Here is a 24,681-nt window from a genome sequence, read left to right on the forward strand (position 1 = left end):
ACATTTATTTAAAAAAACTACTACCCTAAATAAAAAGGTGAAAAGAGCTGAAACAAAGCTTGTAATGTATGTAGCAGAACAAAATAAGTCTTTTAGATCTCTGGATACCCTTTCAAAATTGATTGGTGACATTTGTCCAGATTCGGAGATCGCAAAACAAATCAAATGTGGACGAAAGAAAGGGACGAATATTTGCTTACATGTGAATTGTGCAAATTAACCACTATTTTATGAAAAACACATTTTTCAATCATCTTAGACGAGACAACTGATGTTAGTACTGCCAAATGTTTGACTGTGTTGGTACGCTACGTAAGGAAATTAATCCCAACATTTTTTGTATTAGGTTGCACCTGTCATTCATTTCATCTTGCTGCATCAGGTGCTTGCAAGAAACTGCCTAGCTATGTTGAACGGTTTGCAAGAGACGTTTGAAATTATTTTGCCCACAGTAGCAAAAGAGTAAGCGAGCTGAGAGAATGTCAAGTGTTTCTTGATTTGGAGCCTCATAAAATTCTGAAGTTGAGCCAAACTAGGTGGCTTTCATTAGAGGCAGTAGTAAACCGCCTATTAGAACATGGTCAGCATTGATACTCACATTTACTGCAGCTATTCATGAAGGAGACGATACACAAGATTTCACCGCAATATTGAATGCCCTGAATAATCCACACTGATGGGACGATGGGTAGAGAATACTCCTCACGCCACGCACAAGACTATTTATTTCAGGGTTAGGTTCCGACAATATTTACAATTCTTAACAACTAACAATATACAAAAGGTCCAAACGTTCACGTCGCACTGTCACGAGCAGGTAGCGGTCGAGATGTTACCTGTTGTTCGCTCGGGATACCATAAGCCATCGTAGCGTCTGTATGGAACCGGTTTACCGAACTTGCTTCCTTGCCGTTCCGGGTCCGTCGTATTCTGTCTTCGCGCGTGTCCGGTGATTTTCCCGAATCAATAATCCCGCCGGTCATTTCCCCGCCGGTAATTTCCCCGTACGGTAATATTCCCGACCGGAGAAATTCCCCTTGGTCATTTGGCCGCCGTAAAAATAGCCCGCGTAAACTAATTGCCCGTCTTTGCCATTGTTAGAATGTTATTATACAAACTTTTCCTTTTTCTCTATCTTCTTTGATGGATACAAAAACTAAAAATGATTGCTAATACAAAATTTATTAATTAATTGAAATTACTTATAGATAACTTAATATTATAATAATCTTCATCGTCAAACATTTAAATTTAAATTATGGGCTAGCCCTCTTAGAAACGCTACCTTTTCATTGGCGTCGTACCTTGCTACACAATTTTTAATTCTAATATTTAAATCTCGATATTTTTTTTTCTGTCGAGGTCCGTCTCGTCCTTGGATATAGTGGGAAATGGCGATTTCATTCATATGTTGCTCTTCCTTTATTGCAGCAATAAACCTCCAGATACTTGGATGCTGAGCAGATATGAGTTCTGTAAAACGACGATGCCAACCTTCAACAGAGTTGTTAGTTCTCGGAAGGTCATTGTTTGTAGCGTCATAGAAATTCCATAAATTATATTGAAATAACGGCGGTCTACGGATATTTCTATGTGGGCGTCCAATCCAGACATCTTCAAAGTAGTCGCATATAGGGTGGAGGTCGATTTCGTTTCTGTAATATTCTGTGTCCATGAGTTCTTCGAATCCCAAAACCACATCATGTAAAGGTAAAAACGATATTGCAGTTAACATCTTAACTTGAACAGCAAATTCAACATCATTCGCGTAACGTACTGCTTTCCCGTGTTCTTGTACCTTCCTCCATATACACTGACCCAAGTGGAAGAAGCACCCTATTTGAAAAAAAAAATGGTTTACGAAATTTTTTTTGTTTCAATAAGTCTCACCTCTAACCAATATTTCTGGGAACTCCGTTTGGAACGCTTCAATTGCAGCACGTTCAAAGTCTATCATTATGGTAGACGGTTTTAAATTTGGTCTAAGTCCTTTTAGTGCTTGTATCATCTCTTGATAAAGAACTTTACTTTTACCAGGCAGTAAGACGAAAACTGATGGTATACAAGTATTAAATCTCACACCGTGTATCGTATACACTTGGGTAAAGAGCGGTGGCGTGGTTTTGAAGGTACCATCTGCATACCAATGTTCACATCTGAAAATGAGAAATTCATGATTATCGTATAAACTAAGAGGTCATAGGGTTTACCTTTCCAGTAGTTCCAAATTTCGTTGGGTACTGAAGATTAATATTCGGTGTTCAGTGTCTGGCCCATTGTCGAACAAAAGAAATGGTTCTTGCTGACCATTCACACATATAAGACGCATGTCATCTGGAATGTTCAATTCTCGCAGTGAATTTGGATTTGCAGGATAGTTCCCTTGAAGTTGTCGTTGCCGCCTAATAGTTCGTTTGATGCATTCCACATTCGGTAACTTAGCTTGAACAGGTTCGAGTAACTGTGAGGATTCCACAGCAATAACAGCGTAGCCGGCATCTCTTGTTGTCTTTGCGCGCTCTTTAATAGAATTAATTGCTTTCCTCGCTTCTATTGCAGCAATATCTGGAACGTGATTGTGGTCCAGCAATGACTTAACTACTGCATCGTTTAGAGTATGCCGTCTAGCTGAACATTTCCCTTTCTTTGCTTCTACACACTTCCAAAATATACGACCATCGTCCGCCATTTTATCTTTCTCAAATAAATATCCTTCTAGTACGAGCATATCTTTACCTAAAAACAAATCAATTGTGATTACACTCTAAAGAAATTTTGTACTCGAGGGGGAAACAACTATACAATTAGGTGTAGGCACACAAAAATTGAAATTCAAAAAAACTCGAAAAAATTCGGATAAATTCAAAAAATTTATAGGGATTTCATACTATTAATTTTTTGTTAGGTTTTGGACGGGTTCTAAATTAAATTTTGAATTGGTAGGTGCAATAAAAAAAATACAATATACGTAGTTGGGTTATTTCATAGGTATTTCCAATTTTACAATTCAATAATACCGGGACTTACACTCATACATTACAGGATTTTACGAAAATTAAAACAAAAAATATCAGGATAAATTTGTAAAATTCCGAAATAATTCCTGAAAATTCAAATGAAATAAGCAAAAATTCCGAGATAAAATACAAAAAATTCAGACATTGTCAAAATTCATCAAGTTATATGGAAATCAAGAATATTCAAAATCAAGTATATTACGTAGGTATATTGACTATACGAACACGTTTAATAGTTTATTATATTTTCTTTGGCTATCGATTTCGATTCTAACGAATCATCATCAGGCCGAGCTAAAAACATGTATATCTCAGATGTTGTAACATTAAATCCAAAGAAAATATAATAAACTATTAAACGTGTTCTTATAGGCAATATACCTACGTAATATACTTAATAATCAGGACACGTTTCATGGAGCACTTCATAAGAAGAATTCAAAATCAAATCAAGAAAATTCACGCAAATTAAAAAAAATTCAACTAAATGTACACAAAAATTCAAAGTGGTTTTCCCCTCGTTTGTACCTTTCTTTACACTCCTCCAAACAACAAAAATAGTAACCATAAAAAATAATAACGAATGCAGCAGGAATTAAATAAATAATAGTAACTCTTACCTCTTTGACTTTTTAAAAACTGTAACGCCATATCTATTACAAATAACACACACACGCACAAAGCAAAAGAATAATTAAATCCAGACCATTTTAAAATTACCTATTTATAATAATTAGGCCATTAGTCTTAAAGCTAATGCTCCAATCATCGGGGGAGAAAACTTTCTATTTTAATTTCAGCACATTAGGACATATCTGAGTAATATGCCTTATTAATATTATAATAGCAATATTCTTAATATTTTTTTAATTAGCGCAGGAGGGAACTTTCTATTGCAATTTTAGCATATCTGAGGAATAATCTACCTATTGGTATCTTAAATCTTATAATTTTTTTAAAATCGACATAATTATATTATTGAATTATTTATTAGTCATATTAAAATTATTACATAGTGGTTAACTTGCCTACTGATTGCTCGCAGGAAGTCTTTTGTCAATTGACCGCCGGGGAATTGACCGTCGGGGATTTGTCACGGCGGGCATTTTCTCAGCGGGAAATTTACCGCGCGGGATTTTTACCAGGCGGGCATTTCACCGGCTGGCAGTTCACCGGCGGGATTTTGTCGGCGGGGAAATGACCGTGAATCGTCTTCGCGAGCTCGTGACCTATTAGATTTTGTGGCTGTGACATCTAGGGTTCGCTTAACACAGTTGTAGGGGCGCGTGGGCGTGATTGTGTAGGTGAGAGAGAGGTGGCGTTAAGGGTATGTTACACTCTCCCCCTCTAGCCCATTCAGGCGTCCCGACGATGGGGCTAGGACTATTGCTTTTTCCTGGGGCGTCCTCTGCGTCGTACCAAGCCCATGGGTTGGTGATTTTCCGTTCCGTGATAGGGCTGTAGTGCGGCCACATGGTACTTGCCAATCGGCTGATCCGGAGTTGCGGGGTCAGCTACTTCGTAACTGGTTGCGGAAACTTGTTGCAGAACGCGATACGGGCCGTCTCGCCTGGGTGCCAATTTTGCGGATATGCCTTTAGCTGCATTACTGAGGGTGTGCACGTTGACGAGGACTAGGTCTCCTGGAGCGAATGCGGGGGTGTCCCGACGTTTCTGGTCTGCGTAGTCTTTTGCTCGGTCTTGCTGGATTTCCTGGGTTTCTCGCGCCTTCCTTAGAGTTTCGGTGAGCCGTAGCAGATGAGGGGTTATTTCCGGGAGGAAGTTTTCGCTGAGTATGATAGCGCGTTGGTCCTTAGGTCGCGCCCGAAGGTGAGGTAGGCGGCAGAGTAACCGGTGGACTGGTTCTTACTGGAGTTCATGGCGAAGCGGATGGCCGGTAACATTTCTGGCCATTCTGGTGTCTTGCCTTGGACTAGGATGGCGAGTCTTGGCTTGAGATCGCGGTTTTTCCTTTCGACTGGGTTTGCTTGCGGGTGGTACACCGGGGTAAGCACTTGTCGGATGTCGAGGCAAAACGCCACGTGTTGCATGATGGCACTTACGAATTGAGTGCCGTTGTCGCTGATGATTCGTCGAGGTACTCCGAATCTCAGGAACACTTCGCTTATCAGCGTTTGGGCGCAGGTCTGGGCATCGGGCCGTTTTTAGGGCGAACAGTTCTACCCAACGAGAGGCTACGTCCTCGATGATGAAGATCCACCGCTCCTCTCGTGTTCCTGGCGGTAGTGGTCCAAACAGGTCGATTGAGAGCTGCTCGAATCGCTGGGTGGCCGCGGGTGTCTGGAGTAGCCCTGCGGGTTTCAGGTTTGTGGCTTTGAATTTTTGGCATTCCACGCAGTTACGGACGTACTGCGCTATGTACTTCCGCATCCCGACCCAGTAGTAGCGGCTGGCGATTAGGTCGTGTGTGCGTTCGCTCCCATAATGTCCTGCCGTAGGGGCATCATGGTAGTCCTTCATCACTTGTTCTCGTTCGGTATCGGGCACGACTAGTTGGGCGTCCTCAGAGGTGGAGTCGGGCGAGTACCGGTATAGGATCCCTTGACTCATGAGGTAGCCTCGCTCGGCCCATCGGGAGCATTCCTCTGGGGTGCCAGTCGTAGAGGTTTCGAAACATTCCACTATTTTCTTAAGTTCAGGGTCGGCCATCTGTGCTCGTCGTATTTCGCTCGCGGGGCGCTTGGGTATGTCGACGGTGACGGTACAGACGTGGCACGTTTCTTGCGTGTGAGGCGCACATGGTGGGCGAGACAGAGTGTCCGCTACGACATTACTCTGGCCGGGCACATACTGGAGGGTGAGGTTGAAGGGCTGCAGAGCGAGGGCCCACCTGGCGAGTCGCCCCGTTGGCGTTTTGATGGCCATGAGCCACTTTAGCGGCTGGTGGTCGGTTGCCAATGTGGTGTGTGCTCCTTCGATGTATCCTCGGAACTTTCCAACGGCCCACACGATTGCGAGTGCTTCCCGCTCCGTGGTGGAATAGTTCCTCTCTGCGGGGTTGAGGAGGCGGCTAGCGTACTCGACCGGGCACTCCTCATGTTTATTGCCTTGGGATAGGACGGCTCCCAGAGCGTAGCCGCTGGCATCAGTTCGGAGCGTGAAGGGTAGGCTGGGGTCCACTTGGCGTAAGATGGGCGCGGTTGTTAGCCGTTTCTTCAGCTCGTCGAAAGCCTGCGTCTGTTGCTCGGTCCACTTCCAGGGCGCGTCCTTTTTTAGTAGGGATGTCAGCGGTTTAGCAATGGAGGCGAAGTTTTCCACAAACTTGCGGTACCAGGAGCAGGTCTGCAGGAAACTCATCAGTTGTTTGACGTTTTGCGGTGTACCTAGGCGGGCGATGGCGCTAGTTTTCTCTGGGTCGACGCTGATTCCTTGGGGGGTGATTAAGTGACCCAAGTAACGCCCTTGACTACACGCGAAGTGGCACTTTTCGCGGCGAACGTGTAACTTGAACAGCGCGAGTCGGTGAAACACTGCGTCAAGGTCCGTCAGGTGTTGCTCTACGCTTCCGGATAGCACTATAATGTCATCTAGGTACGCGAGCACGGTTACACCGGTGAGGCCGGTCCGAAAACGGTCGATCAACCGCTGGAAACTCGCGGGGGCATTCCGGAGACCGAATGTCATTTGCCTAAACCGATATAGGCCAAACGGAGTGACGAATGCTGTTTTATCGCGATCCGCAGGGCGTACGACGATTTGCCAGTAGCCGGCGCGTAGGTCTAGCGTGCTTATCACACGTGCTCTCGCGGCGTGGAGGAGGTCATCCATCCTCGGCAAGGGGTAACTATCGGCGATGGTAAGGGAATTGAGGCGGCGGTAGTCGATGCACACCCTTATGCCTCCGTCTCGTTTGGGAACCATTACGACGGGGGAGGCCCAGGCGGAGTCGCACTCCTCTATTACCCCCAATTCCAACATGCGAGTGAGTTCCCTTTGAAGTAGGTCTCGCTTGGCTGGTGGCAGGCGGTATGGTGGTGCGGCGACAGGTGCGCTGGAGCCGGTGTCGATTCGGTGTTCATAATAAGGGGTTGAACTTATCTCTTCCGCGAAGAGTTGGTGGTGGATGGCGAGCAGGCGGTTGAGCTGGTCGCGCTGTGGCGCGGGGAGATCCACTGCTTCATCCGGCCGTAGCTCCAAGGCGTGTATCACCACCGTGTCGAGTTGAGTTGAGGCGTCGGCGTCGTCGTGGGGACTGGGGAAACAGGTCCTGCGGTACGTCGCGTGTGTCCTCGTACAGCTCCCAGAAGTATTCCGACGCGGGATCGTACTCGGCGGGTCCTGGTTCGGGATTTGGGTCAGGATCCGGCCCGAAGAGGTGGCGAAACTGCGCGTTTAGCCAGCGCGGATCTTCTCGGGGCGGCATTGCTGCATTGGCGGGTGTAGGCGAGGTGGCTGCCTCTCTCAGACAGAAGCTCGCGAAGAATTCTTCCGCCGGTTCTCCCAGGAGTTTGTAGTGTACGTCGGGTCTGTCCGTGAATGTGTACGTTCCTCTGGGTAGATCGAGAACCATCCCGGTGTCGTAGATGAAATCGATACCGAGAAGAGTTCGTGTGTGTTGTCCAGGGAGGACGTAGAAGGTTGTTGGTACCACCTTATTCTCGAGGTGGACTGGCACTGTGGTGCACAGCGCCTCCTGTGGTCTATTCTCGCCGTCTGCCAACACTAGGTTGATCGTCTGTGGTACGAAGGGATACCCTTGCTGGCGGAGCACCCGGTACATTGAGTGTCCAGCGAGGCTCTGTTTGGCTCCCGTGTCTATGACGGCACTTCCACTGATGGAACCGAGAGCGATTTTTACTAGCGGACGACTGCGTGGTGTAGGTTCCACGTTCGCAGTGCAGAATGTCGTCGTCTCTGGTGTGTCGGTGGTGCAACTGATCGTCGGCTTGGCGGTTGACGTGGTGACGTTGTTGAGCGGTGGCGGTGGAGATTTGGTGGTCGCCTCTTGTCGCTTCCGCTTGCGGCACTCGTCGCGGGTGTGGCCCATGTTGCGGCAGAATGCACAACGTGTTTTCTTGGTGTCTCCAGGCATCGGCGCGTCCGACGGCTTACTGGAGGTGTTGGTGGCGGCGGACTCAAGCCACGCGTCTTCTTCGAGCAACCTAAGCTCGGTGAGTAATTCGGCGAAGGTGGCGAATTTACTGCGGGGGACGTCCTTGCGAATCTGGGGCCGCAGCAATCCGTAGATCATACTGAGCTGGAAGGCCTCGTTTGGTCTCTCGTCCCGTGGGATCTTCGCTATTAGCGCGCGTTTCTCGCTAATAAATCTTTCGGTGGGCGCCTTCTCCCCCTGGTCGGAAGCAAAGAATTTCCGGAGGATGTGATGAGTTGGGAGGTCTGGCCCGAAATTTTCCTTCAGTAAGGTGGTAACGGTGCTTTTTACACCTTGCCACCAAGTACCTGCGGGTCCCTGTAGCAGCATGGTGAACCCTCGAAGCGCGTTTTCCTCGCTGATTCGTTCACAGTCCTTGTATGTCTTGATTGCGTCTACGAAGGAATGGACGTCGTCGTTTCGGTTGCCCGCGAAGCGTGCCTGGCATTTGGAGAACGACCCGTTGCTGTTCCCTCGTAGCTGCGCTAACAGCTCTTGCAGCTGCTCCATGGAGAAGGTAATTGGTGTGGTTGTGTTACCTTCCGCCATCTCTCGTTTAGTTTGTCCTCGTGTTTTCGTCGTTGTGGAAAGAAAAATTAAATCGGCTCGAAAGTTGGGCGCCACTTGATGGGACGATGGGTAGAGAATACTCCTCACGCCACGCACAAGACTATTTATTTCAGGGTTAGGTTCCGACAATATTTACAATTCTTAACAACTAACAATATACAAAAGGTCCAAACGTTCACGTCGCACTGTCACGAGCAGGTAGCGGTCGAGATGTTACCTGTTGTTCACTCGGGATACCATAAGCCACCGTAGCGTCTGTATGGAACCGGTTTACCGAACTTGCTTCCTTGCCGTTCCGGGTCCGTCGTATTCTGTCTTCGCGAGCTCGTGACCTATTAGATTTTGTGGCTGTGACATCTAGGGTTCGCTTAACACAGTTGTAGGGGCGCGTGGGCGTGATTGTGTAGGTGAGAGAGAGGTGGCGTTAAGGGTATGTTACAACACTTGTATGTATCTTTACACTTTACACAGGCGCGTGTCTGATCTATACAGATGTATTTTGAAAAATTTTATAAAACCTGAGATATTGAATAAATATGACAATATTCTCAAGATATATGTTAATTCCCCTGACAATTATTTAAAATGTGAAGATCATCTATGTAGGCGCGAAAAGTGATTTATACATGAAACAAAGAGGCATTACCAATAATGAAATACAATCTTTAAAGAAGCGTTGTCTTCAATTCTCCATAGCTATCGAATCAAATACGTAGTCGTTTTGATTTCGAAAATGACATACTGAAGAATCTAAACATATTGATCCAAAAGTAGCCCTTAGTGGTACCGTTCAATCAATTGTTCCAATTGCTCAGTTTCCCTAATTTGGTCAAAGATATAGAACTCTTAAATGACGAATTGCGGATGTTAGATGGGATTAAATAATAATAATAATAACTTTATTTACGCCATAGGCATTTTACAAAGTAAAAAGTAAGAAACAAACTTATAAAACACATTAAAATAACAAAAACATGGTTATTTAATATTAACCTCGATAGTAACACTACGTTTAAACGAGAAAATAGTGGGACTGAAAAAGTCAATACTCACACTGAACTCATTGATTAGGCCAACCATCCGATCCAATGGACTGTTCCGGAAATACAGCGTTCGGTTGTGCCTAGTTTGCAGTAGGGGCATGGTACGGACGAAACGTTGTGGAACCCTGATGTTAATTTTTGATAAAATATCAGCAGAGTTTAGGTGACCATTCAGTAATTTATACCCGAAAGTCAAAGTAAGAAATGCCCTTCTTTGTTTAAGAGGTTGAATATCGAGGAATATTCCAACATGTTCAGTCGAATCTATATGTATCCCATTTAATGATAGTTTGAACTTCATCATGCGCAAAGAACTCGATTGAATACGCTGTAGGCGATTGATGTGGGAAACCATATAACGGAACAGTAGTCCAAATGGGATCTCACAAGCGAGAAGTATAGTGTCCTTAGAGCTGTTATACTACGGAAATCGTTACACTGGCGTTTAAGAAGTCTAAGCATTTTACTTGCCTTCGATGTCACTTGGTCGTAATGGAGGTGAAAATTTAATTTCTTGTCCAGTATGATGCCTAACTCTCTGATGGAGTCGACACTATCTAATAACTGACCACCAAGGTAGTAATTCGGCTCAGAAGGACTGTATTTTTTTGAAAAACAAATAGTGGAACATTTATTCACATTAAGCTGCAAGTCGTTGTTTAACACCCAGAGTTCTAATTACACCAAGTCTTGGTGTAGCATTGCAGTGTCATTGATACCACCAATAGCCCTGTATATCTTGAGATCGTCGGCGAAAAGCGCATGTTCAGATATAAATACTGATGAAATATCGTTAATGAAAGCCAGTGGAGGACCAAGATGAGAGCCTTGTGGTACTCCTGATCTTATTACGAAAGAATTTGACCAGGTATCTTCAATGAGGACCTGTGCTGTACGGCTACTCAAGTAATTGTAGATCCATTTAAGCGCAGCTTCCCCCACACCATACTTCCTTAATACTTGTAACAGTACGATTCGGAGAATTTATCACAAACTATACTTTTTTATATGGCCCGTCGAAAAAGTACACACTGTATTTAGTAGCGCTTCACACAAATAAAAAGTTGGAATTTATTGGTTTCAACAGGATATACCAATATTTCTGTTATTTCTAGTCTTTATGTTAAGCAAATGTATAACGTGTGAGTTTGCCAGAAAACCCAGAGACTTGAAAACTGTTCATAGGTTTTAAGCAAAAGAATTTAGAACATTTTTGTTATATTTTGGTCCTGTTGTTTTAAAAGATGTGCTTAATGGTGATAAATTTAACAACTTCCTTACACTTCATGTAGCAATGTCCATTTTGTGCAGTAATGGTGGGTGCAAGGATGCCGGGCAAAGAGAATATGCAAAATCGCTATTATTTCATTTCGTACAAACCTTTGAAATTCTATATAGCCAGGATTTCATTACACATAATTTTCACGGGCTCACTTGGTAGATGAAGCCACAAGTTTAACAAGGAATGGTTTTTATGATAACAATAAGTGGTACAGTTTTAAGATATCCATGCTAATATGTGATGCTCCAGCAAAGTCATTTGTTTTGTCAATAAAAGGACACACTGCTTACTTTTCTTGCACTAAGTGTAATCAAGAGGGTTGTTTTATAAATAATGTGATGAGTTTTCCAGAAACAAATAACAAAAGTCGTACTGATAATGAATTTAGGCAGCAAGTTAATGAGGATGGTAAATTAATCTTAACTGAGATACCATTATATGATTATGATTAAAAGTGTTCCTTTAGATTACATGCACTTAGTCTGCTTAGGGGTAATGACGAGATTATCTGATCTTATATCTGATATTAAGAAGAAAGTATTGTTTCTCCCTCTTAATGAAGAATCTGCTGTGGTATATCCTCTCTTACACTAATGTAATTTTCCTTTTGTAACCTTCACAGTTTTAATATGCTTAGGTATATCATTGTATTAACACCAGTTTCTTTTTTTTTACATACATTCTACATATACTCGTATGTGTTAGAAAAATGTCATGGGCAGTTGTCCATTTCCATGATGAGAATTGTGTGGAATTTGTTCCCGAAACCTGGACTGTTGGGAACTCTGAAGGATTTTGGCCTTCTATAAAAAACAGAAATAAAATAATTGAAGCAATTACAAAGAGGGACAGTCCAGGCTGTGATTGGGGTATATTTAAAATAAAAAAACTTGGATGTTATGCTAATGAGCATATATGAGCATTTTCACCACCTATAAATTTCCGTTTACTTGTAGATATATAGATATATATATATATATATAAAACATATATATATATATATAAATTGTTTCAATCACCTGCCAAATGATTTAAAAGAGTTAGCATTTCCGAGTTTTAAACTGAAGGTTAAGAAATTCCTTAAGGAAAAGGCTTTCTACTCTGTTGAGGAATTCCTTAAGATTACTATACCTACCTTAATTTAATTAGTAATTAGATGTAGTTATCTTCAATGTATTGATGTTTGTTGTTTTTGACTAGTGCAAGTATTATTTTGTTTTGCAAAACATACATACATACACTATTTAATGTGTTGAGGACATTTTTTAAACTTTCCAGATGTTTATTAAACATCGTAATAACATTCAAATTACCTTCACAAAATATTTGTAGCCACCCACGGAAAATATTGTAGGAATATTTCAAAATATAGCAAGATGTGAAATAAATGTATAAGCAATGCAGTAAACGGCAGCCGGCATGCCCGGCTAGGCAAGGGCAATCGCTTTTACGATTTCCGACTCGGGCGGGAGCCGTCGGGTGTCTTTTTTTTCTCGTTTCTTCCCATTCCCAATGCAATAAGCAGCTCGCGATTTGTCATTTTGAAATTTCCTGCAATGCAATTTCTTGATTTTATTATATAATACACGTTGCTGTGATTTTACCCTTTGAGAACACAATTGAAAGTTTATAAGCTTATATACGTACCTACGTAGTAGGCAAGGAAGCACACCCGGTGAATGTGAAGCATAAAAATAAAATTTTGGAATGGGATTCGATAAAAACAAATGCTTGCACGAAATGCAAACAATAAAATCTGTTAACAGTTGCAGAAAATCATTGTTATCTCGTATTGTGCCTAAAAAAATATATTTGTTAATAACTGTTAATGAAATAAAATAAAACCAAGGTTGTTCATCAAATTTATTCCAAGTTATGTGCCAAAAAAACAATTTGCGAAACTTTTGACGTTTTAATGAATTTCTCCTTTCTGATATTATTTGTCCAGTTTTCGAGAAAATTCTCTTGCACGACACAGATGTGGCGATAATGCATTTTCGTTTTTTTACCTTTTCATATAATCTTGGGTAAACCTCGTTGTCTTTGGTTCCACCACAAAAGAGGATCTGCTGTCCGAGGTATCAACGGTTCTTGTAGATATTTGTCTACTTCGACGATACCGGCAGCAGTTGGATTAGTAGTAGTAGACAAATCTGTCACTTCTTGATCGAAGTCATCCCAAATCGAAGAGCTAGTGGAACGTTTATCAGGAATAGGTTCAATTACTACATTTTCTGAGACAGCTACGTTAATAGCGCTTATTGCTTGCTTCAGCTTGGCAACGGCGGGGATCAAGGAGTGTAGCTTGGCTTATCAAAGGATTGCTTTGAATGTCCTTAAACCTAACATTTAGTTACTCAATAATTGTTTCCGCCATTTCCCGAATCTCCAGCAATAATAATAATAATAATAACATTTATTCATGTTTTATACACATGTGCATGTGCATTCGTCAACATCAACAATAGAATTTACATAAATTAACTAGATAGAAACTATATACGATTATAATTATAAGTTAACGAGAACAAACAAAATCACACTTTAGGAACTCTTCATACGAGTAGAGCGCTTTATCATTGAGGAACCTTTTAATTTTATTTTTGAAGTCTCTAGGAGTTAGTATTTTAATTGTATCCGGAACGTGGTTATAAAATTGTTTGGCCCAGAACTCAGATCCATTTTGAGTTTTTGACAAGCGACAGAAAGGAACACATATATTGTCCTTAAAACGAGTATTATGTGTATGTACATCAGATTGTAGCGTATACAGGGAAATATTTTGTTTAGCATAACAAAGACAAGCCAGTACAAAAAGACAGGGAAGGGTTAAAATATTTAACCTGACGAATGCTTGTTGACATTCAGATCTGTAAGGTAGTCGAGATATTATTCTAACAGCTTTGCGTTGTAGTCTAAATAGAGTTCGCCAGCAAGGAGTATGACCCCAGAGTATTATGCAGTAGGACACATGAGACTGAATTAAGGCAAAGTAAGCAGCTTTTAACACTTCAGACGTGACGACGTTTGTCAGTCTGCGCAAAACATACAAATTGCTAGACACCTTTTTTGTAATATAATCGGCATATGCACCGAAATTTAACTTGGGGTCAATCAGCACTCCAAGAAACTTTACAAACTGTACATTAACTGTATTATGGGGTTTCAATGACAATGTCATTTGGACGGTTTTGTTTAAATTGATATTCAATTTATTTTCTCGACACCAATTCGTTGTTCTATTGAGTAAATCCTTCGATTTAGTGATGGTATCGTACAAATTTTTAGCGCCAACTAGAAGGGTAGCATCATCAGCATATAATATGCAACGTTATACATACATTATTTAAAAATTTTGCCACAATGTTTGCTGCATTATCACTTTTCAGTTACTAAGCCGCAATTTTGTTATCAAGCCCCCACTCTTTTGTAGTTGTTTCGTTGTTGCGGGAAGTCCACCCATCCGTAGTTAAACAAACGGCACATGCCTCCTGGATTTTGGTCTGCATTGTTTTTTCCGTGATAAAATTGTGGAATCAAACTGGAAGAAATTGTTTTACGGCTTGGTAATTTATATCCTGGACATAACATCTGTACAAATTTTTTAAATTCCTTGTCTTCAACAACACTAAATGGGTGATATTCTTTGACTATCACTTTTATTAATTGTTTATCCAATTCTTTTGATTTGGCGATTGAAATTGGCTTGGTGTTTACAAGAAAGCTTGTAACTAAAGACTGTTTTTTCGCCCTCTTTGGTGTGCGTTCTTCGGATGCGATTTCCTCACCTCCACCTGTTGCTTCCGGTTGAGCAGCGCTTGTACTTGGATTATCCGCACTGTTATCTGAAGTTTGTGTTTCGAGGTCGTGGAGGTGAGTTGGGAAATCCTTGGACAGGACGATTATGTCGTCCACGTATGCGAATAGCGTTATGCCGACCAGCTGGGCTTTCACGCGATCTATGGGTCGCTGGAAGGTGGCGGGGGCGTTGCGGAGTCCGAATGCCATCCTTTTAAAGCGGTGTAGGCCCAATGAAGATATGAAGGCAGTTTTGTCCCTATCAGCAGGGTCGACAGCGACTTGCCAATAGCCGGCCTGCAGATCGATGGTGGACATCATGGGTCCGCGGGCGGCGTGGAGCAGGTCGTCCATGCATGGCAGAGGATAATTGTCGGTGATTGTGACAGCATTTAGCTTTCGATCGTCAATGCATAGACGAGTGGGTCCGTCTGGTTTGGGCACCGTCTCCATTGGCGAGGCCCATGCGGATTCGCACTCTTCTATTATATCGTTGTCGAGCATGTGCGACAACTCGGCCTGCAGGATTTGTTGCTTGGCGGCGTTTAATCGGTATGGCGGCGATGCTACCGCTTGGCAGGGCGTAACTGTATATTATTGACCGTTCTAGCTTTTAAAATACGCCTAAGTGCTAGTTCTTTGATATGGACACGATCGTCTGCAAGTATACAAATAAGAAGGTTTTCAGGGTGCAAAAAATAAGCGTTTTGTTGGATAACTGGATAAATGACATTTTTTAGCTCTGGTCCCAAATAACGGCTCCGTCGGATGGTAGTCCACACATTCTTGGCACCATTTTTGAAAGATGGCTTAAATTTAATTTCAAACCACATTGGCCCATACACTTTTTGGATAAACTCCAGCAAATTGGAACTAGGGTTTTCAGTAGCAACGTAAAGCCGCAGTATTCTATTGACTGTAGTGAGCCATCGTGAATGAGCTAGTTTTCCAGGATTTAGTTTAGATAAATCTAAGGAGCATTCTTAGCCAGAGAATGGCGACGAACTAATTCACTTGCAATTATGCGCGCCAGGCTAAATGGGGGAACAGACAAGTGCTTCGCAATTCCACTGTCCCATGATGTAGAGTAGGGGTGGAGTTGACAAAATACTTAAATGCGATTGTACTTCGTTAAATAATATAAATTTGGTACCTATTATGCAATCTTTATTCCAGTTTTAACTTAAATAATTGATTATCATACCACATCTCTTTAGGGTGGTAGAGGGCAGAATATTTTATTCAAATTTTAAAAGAAATTGTGGTCTTCTACATGAACTAATATAGCATCTTTTTTTTACTATTATAAATTAGTATCTTTAAAAAAATTTTTTGTCACCTATAAGAGCGCTCCACCCTACCGTACACCATGTGTAGTTGTATAGATTCACTGATTTCCTCCTCGATGTGTGACAAGATGGCTCTCTTCTTCGCTATGAATAGTTCGGTGGGGTCGGTTGGCCCTTGTTCGCCGTTGAAGAGGTCTCGGAAGGGCCGGTGCGGTGGTTTGGTTGGACCGAACGTTTTGAGCAGAAGGGCGGTGGCGTCGTCCCATTTGCTGACTGTCCGCTTCATCCCTTGTCACCAAGTAGCTGCATCTCCTTCTAATAACATTGACATACCTGTCAGCGCATTTTCCTCGGAGATGGCCGTGCAACTCTTGTAGGTAGTGATACTGTCCACGAATGCTTCGGCGTCACTTTTCCCTTCGAATCTGGCGGTGCACTTTGCAAAGGATCCGCTGTAGGTCGTCCTGGTGGAGTCGAGGGATTGGATCAGCTCCTTTAACATGTCGCTGGTCATGATGAAAAGTGTGCTGTTGCAGTCCGGCATTTTCTTGGCGTTGCTTCTTGTTGTGGAAGGCGTTTTGAATTTTCTTAGCACCACTGTGGTTGGGCGCCACTTGTTGGTCTCGTATTTAGCAATAATATGTACACGTTAAAGAACTCGCACTTTATTAGGAACTAGAACATAAAAGTATATACACATATGTACAACAAAGACAAAAGTTTATGGGGTTCGTGAGCTAAGAGTTAGGGTCTATGTACACGTCACACACTTGTAACAGCGCACTTGTATTTAGTTCCACGATCGCCCTTGTTCTTACGGGAAGAAGCAAGGAGAAACGGTGGTGAAGTTGTGCTGAACGTTTAGGTTCAGATGCGATCTTGCGAGAGAAGATGCCAATAGAAGGGTGGCGAAGTTTCTTATACTAGTCGTGCATATTTGCAAGTGGTAGGTTTTCAGGTGTGGTCCTCTAGCGCTGGGTTTAAGTAGTGGGTGCGCGGGCATCTACAGCTTGGGGTAGATCGGGCGCTCCGTACTCTTACGACTGCTGCGGGTTATTGGTAAACAGGTGCCTGTAAGGTTTGGCGCGTCTGTTTTGGCGGGTGATTATGTTAGTAGTTGCATTGGTGGGCGTAACAGCAGTCATTTCTCAAACATTCTTTCTACATTTTAAAAATATGTTTTCACTTGTTTTTTAAACATTTTTTGATATTCTAAAAATATTTTCATATATATTTTGCATACATTTTCAAAACGTTTTTGAAATATTGCAGTCACAACGTTTTTGGCCATTAACAGATTTTTGTCACGTTTCTGCAATATTTGAAAAACATTTAAAAAAATGTTTTTTTAACGTTTCTTTGCTGATTGGGAAGTGGCTAGTCCAGAACCAGCCCTACTAATGAAATTTGCTATGGAGGGTTTGGTTATTTATTTATTTATTGTTCTTCTGGCGAATGACAAACGCCAACTCGCAATACGAATTCGTTATTGGCAAGCGCGTGTGAATCGTTCTGCAATGCTCAAGAGCAGATCGGGTATACCACTTTGCGTTTTGGGATTCGAGTCTGAAGGAAACGAATACATTAGTGTTGCGCCTACCAAATGGTTGAAAAAATACATCGACAATGAACTACCATCACCACCACAAGTAGCAAGTTTAAATATTGGTAACATATTTTGTAATTCTTTCTTCCCCAAGAAGATAATGATTTTAAATAATGCCTGTACCTTTTAAGTACTCTTCGGGTTGTGTCTCGAATGCTACTGCGATTATTTGACCATACTTGACTCGCATTAACTGTAGCGGTAATTACTAATACCAGTTGTAAATGATGATAAGCCGAAGAATAGTTACAATGTGCAGTACCTATATAACTTGTTACGCATGGTTGGAAAGAGAAAAAAAACAATCAACCTGAGTAAAAATCCAATATGGCGTCTATTTAAAGTAAAGAAGTTGATGTCAATATCTTGAAAACTGCCATTTTGAAAATTTTTTTTTTACGTCCATTCAATTTGGAATCGTGGAATCTTGCAACTTTTTCAAAATGAAGATTTTCACTTTTTTCCAAGTATCTACAAAACGATTTCTTTTTTTCAAAATAACGCATCGGAATATCAATTAGCAACAAAAACTACACAAGTTACACCGAATCTGTAAGTATTATAATAACAAAGATAGCTATATTATCCTACTTAATTTACTAGATGTGGTAGGAATATACAACCTACAAATGACTAAAGAATGTATAAAAGAACCACGAAAATTTTTTATTGTTGTTTACAATAAAAAAAATTCGTGGTTCTTTTATACATTCTTTAGTCATAAAGCAGAACCAGATAATGGAGATCTTCATAGAAAAAAAAAACAACTTGCAAAGTTGAGATTTTGTTACAACTTAAAAATGGAGTTTTTTAGTATAGTATTTGACAACTGTGTTTGAACCGCGCACTAAATAACACGAAGCCAACTTCAGTAATGTTTACTACAGACTACACAAAAACGTACGTAAAAATGGGTCTTTATGCTTCTTGTAAAATAAATAAATAAGTAGTGGTAGTACCTATTTGCATTTGTGTCTCGTGTTTTTTTACAATACATATACAAAAATTCTTAATTATCAAGCGAGAGCAACAGGGCCAACAAGTGCGGCGTTATTCAATAGTTTAGGCCCTGATGGGCATCTGAAGACATAAAAAAGTGGTCGTGACTCCAGTGTTATGAGCACCATCTTTACCAGAAGGAAAAGAAAGTGGATACGATCCATTGAAACAAGAACGTCTAAACGGCGAATGGTTCAAGATCGGTCGAATAGTGGGCCTGACATTGACAATGGGCCAAATGTAGCAAAAGAAGATATAGACGATGAACGAAGGCAAGGAAAAAATTTTAACTCTATTGAAGAGCAGGGGTGCAACTGTTGAAGATAGAAATTCAATAGAGCACAGAGACACAGAACCAAATTGACGGTAAAAAATTATGGCGTGAAATGCGTAAAAACTATTTAACACCATCAAATTTCGGAGCAGTTGTTAAGAGAAGATCGAGCACGTCGTGCCACAATTTGGTGAAAAAGCTCTTATATAACATTGATTGCTTTCAAACAAAAGCTGCCTTCGGAAGAATGCACGAAGGGGACACGATACGTCAGTATGAGCGCATTACCGGAAAGCGGGTAAAGCGTTGCCTCCTCTTCGTCGATATGGAGTATGTTTATCTTGGCGCATCCCCAGACGGATTGGTACATGAGGACACAGTAGCCGAAGTGAAATATATGTATTTGGTAAAAAACTTCGACAATCCGCAAAGAAATGCGTGCTTTAGTTTAGTGAAGGGCAGATCTAAATTAAAAAGGAACCATAATTATTTTTTTATTATACCTGAATCACAATCTCCGTTTTGAACACTCAAATGCGTGCGAAAAAAGGCCTTTAAAACACACGTGCTTTAAAGTTGCTAAGTAACGATACTTCAAGTATGACTTTTGAAACTGTCATCTGGGTGAAATAAAAAATCCTCTTAGGTCGCTTTCTGTAAATGCAGAACATTTCTTTGGCTTTTGTACCTATCCTTTGGTTGAAGCTTTCACAAACGCGCGTAATTTAGGGTATGCTTCCGAATCTGTTCCACTTTTTAATCGCAGCATTGCTTTAAAGTTTTGAATGAATGCACCAAAATATAGAAGATTTAAATACCTTTGACATTTCCTTCATATTATGCCAGCATTATGGATGCATTTAAGACTGTATTCGTAAGTAACTTCCTATTCATCCATGGAAAACAACTTTTCATATTCTTTATAATAGGCTTTACTGGAGTTGGATTTTACACCTACCAACGTTTGTTTAGATTTTACAACAATCGATTTAATGGGCGGTGTATTATCTTTTTCAACGGAAATCGTTTAATTCACAAAGACGATGATTTTTATAAGCAAACGTCAAGTGGCATTTCCATGGCAATCGTGAAATTACGAACACCCAGCCCACTTAATTAGACATGTATTCGAGTATAACGTCAATATGACTTCATTGTATTCCCTATTTTTAAATTATACGGCAGGTATAATAAAAAATACTATAAGATACACGTGTATAATTGGCCTTTAAAGCACTTGCAACGTTAAAGGCACTCCGCTTTGCGTCGTGCCCTTAAACTCGTTGCGCGTGCTTTAAAGACTTGATTATACACTTGTATCTTAATATACTATTTTATTATACCTGAATCACAATCTCCGTTTTAAACACTCAAATGCGTGCGAAAAAGGGCCTTTAAAACACACGTGCTTTAAAGTTGTTAAGTAACGAAACTTCAAGTATGACATTTGGAACTGTCATCTGGATGAAATAAAAAATCCCCTTAGGTCGCTTTCTGTAAATGCAGAACATTTCTTTGGCTTTTGTACCTATCCTTTGGTTGAAGCTTTCACAAACGCGCGTAATTTAGGGTATGCTTCCAAATCTGTTCCAATTTTTAATCACAGCATTGTTTGAAGTTTTAAATGAAAGCACCAAATGATAGAAGATTTAAATACCTTTGACATTTCCTTCATATATGCCAGCATTATCGATGCATTTAATTTAAGACTATTCGTAAGTAACTTCCTATTCATCCATGGACACAACTTTTCATATTCTTTATAATAGGCTTTATTGGAGTTGGATTTTACACCTACCAACGTTTGTTTAGATTTTACAACAACCGATTTAATGGACGGTGTATTATCTTTTTCAACGGAAATCGTTTAATTCACAAAGACGATAATTTTTATAAGCAAACGTCAAGTGACATTTCCATGGCCCACTTAATTAAACATGTATTCGAGTATAACGTCAATATGATTTCATTGTATTTCCTATTTTTAAATTATACTGCAGGTATAATAAAAAATACTATAAGATACACGTGTATAATTGGTCTTTAAAGCACTTGCAGCGTTAAAGGCACTCCGCTTTGCGTCGTGCCCTTAAACTCGTTGCGCGTGCTTTAAAGACTTGATTATACACTTGTATCTTAATATACTATTGGGCCTGTCAGATGCATTCATATTTACTGATTTTTTAGGAGTTGGGACAGTGGTAATTTCATCAGATGGATCCATATGTGAGGAGCTTTTTGGAGTTAGAGCACAGGATGTTTTTTTGATCAACTCAGGAACCTGTTCTGGAACTTTAGGTAAGTATTTCAAAACATTTGACGGAATTCCTGTTCTGGTAGGTCGTGACATTAGCCTTTCAACCGGACTATACCCTATTTTGTTAACCCGGCTGAACACGCGTAGAAAAAAGTTACATTATAACACGCGTCTATTGTCTAAATGACCGGGTCGTTTTTTTGCGCTCTAAATTCTTCTTTTTGAGCAGATAAAAATTAATACTAATACTTATAAACCTTCTTCTTTAATATTTTGCTAAGAAATTGTTTTTTCGTACAAAGTAATTTCGGTTACACGAAAACAGCATAAAATAGTAAAACTCTCACTAAGATTACATATTACACAAAAATAAAAACTAACAAATGGGTAATGACAAAGTATAAAACTTGTTATATGTTATTCTTTTTGTTCCATACATGTTGGACAATATACCGTTGTATGTTCTCTACAAATATATTTTTGGCACTGGGCACATTGCGTTTTTGTTTTTCTGTTTTTTTTTCCAAGAACAAAAATAACATCTTCCAGCAGCTGATTGGCTTGTCCCTTCACCGGCTGCTTTACTGGGCTCATGTAAAATTTCCATTATTCGATTTTTGATATTTAGCGGCAGAGTAACAATCTCTAGGCGTCTTTTGGAGTACAAGGTCTTTTGCAAGCAGTTTTAGAAATTTTCAACGCGGCATGCAATCGGTGGTATTTTTTTGCTATATAATTTGACTATTTATACCTGCGATATTCAGCATCGAAAAAAATATTGTAAGAGGCCACCTGCTGCTTTTTCGTGACACCGAATAATTGCCCTTCAACTCGTCCACTCCTCCCTTCGTGCTGTTGTAAAATGTTATCATAGCAGGTTTGCAAGCATCGCCCGTCTCTTGATCGATTTCATCTGCATAATGCATCGTTGAGAGCAACAGAACGATTTTATTTTGTTTGGGTTTATATGACACTAATGTCATGTCCTTAGTAAAGCCAAACATGCTCGTATTTATTCTTCGTTCCTTGATTTTTGCGGAAAAAAATTCAGGAATTTCACGTTTGTTCTTCCGCAGTGTTCCTACCAAGGTTAAATTGTGTTTTTGTAGTAACTCGAGCGCCAGAGGTATTGACGTAAACCAATTATCGCACGTCACATTTCTCCCAGTACCCGAAATAGGCTGAATTAACCTTTTTACCACAACAGCAGCGCTGTTGTCCACTTTGAAAGGTCCATCCGGCCGATTCCCAACGTACACTTCCAAATTATGTGTATAAAAGGATCTTGCGTCAACCATTGCTAAAATTTTCAGCCCATATTTCGCAGGCTTATTTGGAATGTACTGACGAAATGCACACCTGCCGCGAAACGACTCCAGCATTTCGTCAATGGTTACCAATTCAGAAACATTGTAATTTGTTTTGCACCTGTACACAAAATCATCGAAAATTTCTCTAATAGGAGCTAATTTATCAAACTGCTTCCGAAATTCTCTATCATTCACATTATCGAATCGTAAAGCCCGTAATATGAACTGGAAACGATTGAGTCCCATAGTAAGTCGAAAATATTCTACCCCTGTACCGCTTGCATCCATAAGTCTCTCAAATTTATGTGGGATGATCGCTGAACCCCTGCCAAATACAAGAGACCCAAAACGGCCTTGATCTCAACCACATCGGTATCTGCTGCATCACGTGCTCTGCTGTAACGAGGTCTAATTTTCGCAATATATCGGTTAGTGCATTCAACTATTTTTTCCAGAACAGAATCCGGAAAATATAAGAGTCTAGAACTGTATTTGCATTTTTGGCGATCGTAGTAACTCCGGCGGCTTGAGTAACAACATTTTTTCCTTTGGTTTTAGTTTTTGATAAAACTACTGGTACCTTACTCCACAAAGTGTTTTTATCTTTACCGATAAAACACAAACCAGACTTGATGTTTTGTTCACTCAGTTCTTCATCTTCAGAGAGCTCGAACTCAGATTCGTGATTGCTAGTTTCTCCAAAGTCTTCCTGCACATCTTCTTCATCATCGGAACCGCCTACCACTTCTTCTTCGAGTTCGTTCCAGAGTTCTAGAAGATGTCTTTGCTCTTTTTCGTAATACGACATATTTTGAAAATATAAACCACAAAGTTATACGTAAATTATTTTCACACTAAAAAAAATATTTTTAATCATTTTGAAATTCTAATATATCTAAAATTTAACTTCTATAAATTGTTTACGCGTACTTACCAAAATCTACGAAGAATAAAACAAAATAAGTGATGATAACTATCTCAATTGCACAAAACACCTTCCTTCCTAAACAACACGCGCTATTGTCGAAAGCACCGGGTTTGTAGAACGCTCAATTAAATCGACGATAAAATGGCTATGCACGCTTAAAACTGACTGAATATGACACTGGCACGTCAAGGACAACCCACAATAAGCATTCCTAGCGCTGTAAATCCCTCCTTTTCCTACAAAAGGCCCCACATAAAATTTCCAGACGAACCGGTCATAATGAGCGTGGCGCGTGTACTCTGGGGTTAATAAGTCACTTTGTTCTGATGTTTTTAATTGAACTCTTGTTATCTTAATAGCTACCTTGTTGATGAGAAGGAGCCGACGTTACGTGTTTGAATTGATATTTCTCCGCTTGGGCTGGAAGAAAATATCGATATATCGAATAGCATAACGCTAAAGATGGTTATATTGATCAACCATTTTTGACTATATATCGATAATTAACGATACGAATTACCAATTCGATATATCAATATTTTATTTATCGATATATCGTTAACCACTTCTAGCGTCACGCTATTCTATGGAACGCCGTTTTAGTATTTATACCAACATTTTATCATGTATCATTTTAAATAACAGTCAATCTTATGTCTCTAAATTTTTCGTTTGTTGTTTTTATCTTACGTATTAAGTGCTTGTTCACAATGGACATAAGCGTAACAAAAACATAACAGATACATAATTCATAATGTTGAATAGTAGCAAACCAACGTATGTGTTCACAATGATTACATAATTTTTATTTTTTTGTAAATGTTTGCGTATGTTTTATGTCCTACCGAAACGGTACATAAAAAATACATAAAGTTGGGTCGGTTTCAACTTTACGTAGGTTTTATGAAAAATCTAGTGGAATTAGGTGTATTTCTGTTGGGTACAAAGACGCAGCACTGCGCTGTTGGTTTGACATTTCAGTTACTACGTCTAACGTCGATGACATCTCTTCTGCCAACATAATCTGGTTATTTTTAAATTGGTACATAGGTAGTTTTTGGCGCATTATTTCATAGTTTGGTGTGGTTTGGTCCTTCGTGTGTTGTTCTTTGATTATATCCAACACGACATGTAAAACGTATAGACGTCGAATTATTAATTAGTTTGGTGCGATTAAAACCCTAATTGTTTAATA

General features: G+C 40.5%; 2 protein-coding genes across 2 annotated transcripts; both read right to left on the reverse strand.

Moving 5' to 3' along the window:
• Positions 1 to 1,031: 1,031 nt before the first annotated feature.
• On the reverse strand, positions 1,032 to 2,771 carry LOC116178423. Its single transcript, XM_031497916.1, has 4 exons — positions 2,211 to 2,771; positions 1,891 to 2,156; positions 1,286 to 1,836; positions 1,032 to 1,156 (listed from the first exon to the last, which is right to left on the reverse strand). The coding sequence occupies exons 1-4, from the start codon at positions 2,726 to 2,728 to the stop codon at positions 1,109 to 1,111; spliced, it is 1,383 nt and encodes a 460-aa protein (XP_031353776.1). The 5' UTR covers positions 2,729 to 2,771; the 3' UTR covers positions 1,032 to 1,108.
• A 19,205-nt stretch (positions 2,772 to 21,976) lies between these two features.
• On the reverse strand, positions 21,977 to 23,366 carry LOC116167205 (piggyBac transposable element-derived protein 4-like). The gene is made up of 2 exons (XM_031482508.1): positions 23,139 to 23,366; positions 21,977 to 22,783 (listed from the first exon to the last, which is right to left on the reverse strand). The coding sequence occupies exons 1-2, from the start codon at positions 23,364 to 23,366 to the stop codon at positions 21,977 to 21,979; spliced, it is 1,035 nt and encodes a 344-aa protein (XP_031338368.1).
• Positions 23,367 to 24,681: the final 1,315 nt, after the last annotated feature.

Source organism: Photinus pyralis, unplaced genomic scaffold (genome assembly GCF_008802855.1).
Source record: "Photinus pyralis isolate 1611_PpyrPB1 unplaced genomic scaffold, Ppyr1.3 Ppyr1.4_LG1, whole genome shotgun sequence".
Taxonomy (NCBI): domain Eukaryota; kingdom Metazoa; phylum Arthropoda; class Insecta; order Coleoptera; family Lampyridae; genus Photinus; species Photinus pyralis.

Excerpts from the sequence above, each read along its gene's own strand:
- LOC116178423 (XM_031497916.1), bottom strand. The coding sequence starts at position 2,728 with ATGCTCGTACTAGAAGGATATTTATTTGAGAAAGATAAAATGGCGGAC. Across the intron at positions 2,157-2,210 it reads AATTTGGAACTACTGGAAAG|ATGTGAACATTGGTATGCAG; the intron begins GTAAACCCTATG and ends TCTCATTTTCAG. Across the intron at positions 1,837-1,890 it reads CCCAGAAATATTGGTTAGAG|GGTGCTTCTTCCACTTGGGT; the intron begins GTGAGACTTATT and ends TTTTTCAAATAG.
- LOC116167205 (XM_031482508.1), bottom strand. The coding sequence starts at position 23,366 with ATGTCGTATTACGAAAAAGAGCAAAGACATCTTCTAGAACTCTGGAAC. Across the intron at positions 22,784-23,138 it reads AAAACACTTTGTGGAGTAAG|TTCATATTACGGGCTTTACG; the intron begins GTACCAGTAGTT and ends AATCGTTTCCAG.